Raw genomic sequence first — 5,058 nt, 5'->3', positions numbered from 1 at the left:
GCGCTAATAAAGCAGTAAAAATGCCATAGATACAACGAAAGCAACACGGAGAATGGGACCAGATGCAACACACCATCCTGCTAACGCGTAACACCTGTGATCTCTGAACTCCTCAAGCTGCCTGAAGACGTTGGGTGGAGATCAGAAGGGGTACACGTGTTTAGGGAATTTATGGAGGAGATTGGGCAAATACTGATTGGCCTGGTCTCAGTTTGACTATCCCAGCAAACTGCTAGAAACATGTTGTGCTCATTTTCATACTTATATTTGAAATTTGGGATGCAACTATAGCATCTTTCATAATTTGATGTTCAGGAAACAGATAATGACTTGTACTTTCTGTGGATCTCCTTAAGGCACTCTTCAGAAAAGCAAAGTCTGATTTAAAAGGCTTCCAAAAAAATTGAATAGGTAATTCTCAAGGTTTCGTGGAGATACATAGATGGGCTGAATAAAGCAACACTGATGTGAATTTGAAAACCAGGAACCATACATAATGAAATGATCTTTTTAGGTATTTTCTGAAGCAATGCAGCGAGGTATAGTTTCTTGTTATGGTTGGAAGGAGTCAAATCTGATTGGCATGTTAAAGTTCTATGTTTTCTGTCCAAATGTATATGCGCACATGCACTGAAAAGGTGAAATGTTCAACAATTGTTCCCTGGCTTTTTTATGCAAAATTGTAGTGGGTCAAAGAAAATTCATTGTTAAATGTTGTTTTTGAACACCCTACACCTTTTCATCTCACCTTCTCACCCCTGCCACTATAGCAACTGTTATTGTAAGATCTGAGGAACGACAATTTTCCAACACGGAAGCAATCATGTTCAGCATCTTTGCTTCCATGTGGGTTTGTCTTGAGCAAAGTGCCTTCAAATGTAGATGCATAAATTACAGTTTTACGTGACACCCTTAGTGCTGTAGTTAAACCATCAGCAATCGCCCTTATCCTTGACAACGGGCATCCACATGTGTACCACCCATGACTGATGTATTGCCATTTTATTGCTGGTACTCACCTGTCATGTTGAACTTGTGCAGCACCTTGGCGAAGTATTCCTCCTCCTCCTGCTCCGTGGAGATGTCAGTCTGGACCTCGCTCTGCTGCTCTGTCAGTATCTCCTTGGTGCTGTTGTAGAGGGACAGCAGGGGGACGGGGATCTCCTCGTCGTCCCCCGTCTGATCCGGCTCAGGCTCTTTGGGCATACGCAATTTGCTAAGGATCTGGCTCCTGATGGCTTCAATGCGCTTTTTCTTCACCATCTCCAGGTCCAGCGTCTTACATGTGGACATGCTGCTTACGTTGCCCACCATGTAGACGACCATGAGCATCAACAACGCCAGCTTCATGGTGAATGTTTGCAACTACTTTTGGGCTCTGGTTCTCGGCGAATCCTCCCTTTCACTGTCTGCCACCGACCAGGGATGCTTAGGGAACAGTGAATCACTCCGTGGAGAGGTGTGAGTTACGCAAGGTGTTTACAGACAGCAGAACAATAAAAGCAGTGTGGAGAGTCCTCAAAGTTCAGGAGTAGTGGTGCCACCGCAGTTGCTGCCTCTGCTGCTGCTGTGAAAACCACCTAGCACTTGTGTCTTCTTGGCATGAAAACCAATGTAGAGATTCCCAGTGGGCGGACAGACCTGAGCCAGCCTCTGACTCAGCCACACGGGTAACACAATGACGTCCCAGACGCTGTCAAATGCTAACAGAGCCCAGCCTAACGTGCAAACAGAAGCACACACCAAGATTCAGAAGACCCTCAGTGAGTCACAACACACCCAAATACTCCGGTTAAAATAAATCTTGTCTTACTCAAAGAAACTTCCACATGTCAAAACAAAACGTTCTTTAGCCCTTAACATTTGAGTCTAAGATTTTTCCGCTGACTCTGCTTCCTGTCCTTCTTCACCCCGAGGTCTCTTCACAGATCATTCAGGACTACCCTGTACACGGATGTGAAGTAAATTAAGCCCTTTCTAAATATGACAAAGAGAAAGAAAATAGCAACAATTCATACTGTTCTTAAAGTTGTAAAAAATAGCTTCCTATTTCTCAGTGTTTAAAGTTTGACCCTTGGGGCGTTGAGTCAACCCGGAATAATCAAGTATCCTCGGGGCCAGAGGAACAAATGTATAATGTAGTATTTAAAGTTTCAATAACTTATTCTGATGCAGTTAAGCCATTAAGACATGTCCCCACAAAGACACATCTGATACACTCAAACACTCTCCGCTCTGACTACCCCTTTTTAGCATTAATAGCATGTGATCCGTGTACAGCTGCTAGAAAAATGATTTCCGACTCGTGCCTACTTGACACACTATGACCAGTTTTCTGACACTGTCTCTTTATTCTAAAACACAATAATGTTATCCCTGTGTTTCGAGCATGAGATAAAAAAAAACAGCTCAGGCAGGGGATGCTTTAAAATAACAGACTGCCACTCCAACTCTCGTAACAATATTTGCTTAAGTTTGACACACCTCTTTACATGTGCACCATCCAGACCCAGCAGCAGCAGCAGCAGGAGTAACAGTCCCTCTTGAAAGTTATGAGAACCGTATTGTAGTCTTGTCCTCTCTTCCCTCTATCCATCCATCTGTATCACCTCCTTTAAGCTCCTTCACACCTTCCCTCTTGCTCTGAAACTACTCCCTAGTCGCACCTCTATTTAACTCCCCAGTCTCTCTCCCCTTTCTCCCTCTCTCCCGATGCTTGTCAGAGCTTGCTGGTGACAGAGTGATTTGTGGAAGCTCGGCTAACTTCTCTCTTGCACTCCCCTCGCTCTGGCTCTCTCTCCCTCTAACTCTTCTTTTTTTTCTGGTTCCTGTTACTCGTCTCATAGAGCGAGGAGCTCTCCGCCCAGGAAATGAGGGTAACGGCCGCAGTGTAAAACATCTGCTGTTTAACAGAGCTCTGCTGCCTGCCTTCTGTCCACATCAGGAAGCCAGCAGCTGAACACTGCAGAGCCACCAGAGCTCTCACACTATCTGCTTTCTCTGCCACTGGTGACTGACATGTCAAAGGGCTCTGCAGTGGTGCTTGTTTGTGTCAGGTTGCTAAAAAAGTGACAAAATAAGACTGCTAAACGTCATCACGCCGACCATTAGCAGCCTTTAGCTTAGCCATGGTCAGTGGTGTATACTCAAGTAATGCACTTCCTGTACATCTACTCCCCAGAGGTGAAGAGTGTACTTGTTACTCCACAGGCCTACAGATTTGGATTAATAATATGAAGAGTGTACTTGTTACTCCACAGGCCTACAGATTTGGATTAATAATATGAAATACTGTATAATCAACACTTAAATTAGACTAGACCTGTAGAAGAAACTGAACCCAAATCTCTCATGTATTATTTTATCAACCATTCAAATTTAAGTTCAGAAATATTTTTACTAACATATTATACGAAATTATGTCTACCACTGATTCAACTATTGTCTTTTATTGGTTCAGCTAACCAATAATATTATGTATTTCTAGAATATAAAATCGACATTTCTTTACTCTTTCTTTTCAATTTCTAGTAGGCTACTGTATTATTAACAGAGTATTCCCACACTCTACTTGGATTTAGTAGAAGATCTGAGTACTTTTTCCACATAGGTCCCTGTATGACACTGGTTTGCGGCCAACCACATTTACCTGGTGGCTGTGAAGGTGAACGCCTAGGCAAAGAACTGGGCCCGGCATGTCTAAAAGTAGAAGGGTGGTTTTGAATGGATGGAGAGCCAACAGGGCTGGGCCGTGTGGTGCACTGACCTACGTCTGAGCGCTTTTTAAAGGTACAATTGTGTATTTTCAAAAGAAAGTCTACATTAAAACAAACCAGTGATGGTTTCAATCATTGTTGTCTCTGTCTGAGGGGTGATTCATCAAGGAAGTAAATATAGTACACTGAAAAAACTGAAACGTTTACTTTAATAAAATGTAAAATGCTTTCAACTAACCTAATACAGTTTTGTGAAATCTGTTGACATAATACATTTTTATTAAAGTCAACGTTTTAGTGTATGTTGCCAACAGTTCAGTTGTTGGTCTATTTAAGGTTGTGCCCAAACTGGGTTTTCCATGGTTATTTATTGTCTTCCACTCTGTCCGACGGTTACAAAGAAAGAGCTGTTCATCAAACACTGGTAATAAACATGACGTTTAACATGGGGAAACTCAAGCAGAAACCCCCTAAAATACCAGCAATTATAACAACAGGAAATAACGATTGCTCAAACAAAGGTACTATTGACAATTTGCTACAGACTATGTCAACAAAGACACATCTCTGATTACCATTAATGATAAGAGTGGGAGGATAATATGTGTCAACAACTTTTTATTGTGTTGGTGTGTGGGAGCTTTGATGGGTGTGCACCGCCCCCTGGTGGACAAACATAGGTAACATCTCTGCCATCTACCTGAATTACCTCCATTTTTTTTACGATGCACCCATTTTAGTGTGCACTGTAAATATATAAAACCATCACCAGTCATAAATTGAGGTAGAGAAGGATCTCAACAGAAGTAAATATTTACAGATCACTGTGTATCACTTGCCTGAGTGATACATGATCATCTTTCTTTGGTTACATTGAAGTCCCATCGATACAGTGTTGGAAGAAATACTCAGATACTTTACTCAAGTAAAGTATGAATACTATGGTCTTCAAATATTCTACTACAAGTAAAAGTTCTGATTTCAAAATTCTACTTCAGTAAAAGTACAAAAGTATTAGCATCGAACTGTACTTAAAGTACAAAAAGTAAAACAATATTCAGCTAAATGTACTACAAGTATCAAAAGTGAAAATACTTGTTATTCAGAGTAGATCACTTCACAGTACTTTATTGTGATACGTATAAGAGCATTTAAGTATTGTAGTTTGTCAATTTGGACCAAATGTAGATACTGTATAGATTAGTAGTAAATACGTATGTGTTATTTTGTGTACAAAGTAACTAGTTACTGTGTGTGTTAAAATACAGGTAGTGGAGTAAAAAGTATGATATGTAGTGAATTATAAGTATAAAGCAGCATTAAATGTTATGTAAAGTCAAAA

The 5,058-nt window shown here is 41.0% G+C and overlaps 1 protein-coding gene across 1 annotated transcript; it reads right to left on the bottom strand.

Annotated features, from left to right (window-relative positions):
- Positions 1-1,019: 1,019 nt before the first annotated feature.
- On the bottom strand, positions 1,020-2,813 carry LOC104954152 (transforming growth factor beta-1-like; the record flags this gene model as incomplete). Its single annotated transcript, XM_010781224.1, has 1 exon — positions 1,020-2,813. A coding segment is annotated over exon 1 (331 nt), but the record flags the coding sequence as incomplete, so codon positions are not given.
- Between the last annotated feature and the right edge of the window lie 2,245 nt (positions 2,814-5,058).

The sequence above is a fragment of the Notothenia coriiceps genome, unplaced genomic scaffold (assembly GCF_000735185.1).
Source record: "Notothenia coriiceps isolate Sejong01 unplaced genomic scaffold, NC01 NC01_scaffold00022889, whole genome shotgun sequence".
In the NCBI taxonomy this organism is placed as follows: Eukaryota; Metazoa; Chordata; class Actinopteri; order Perciformes; family Nototheniidae; genus Notothenia; species Notothenia coriiceps.
This window is presented reverse-complemented; position numbering and strand designations above follow the sequence as displayed.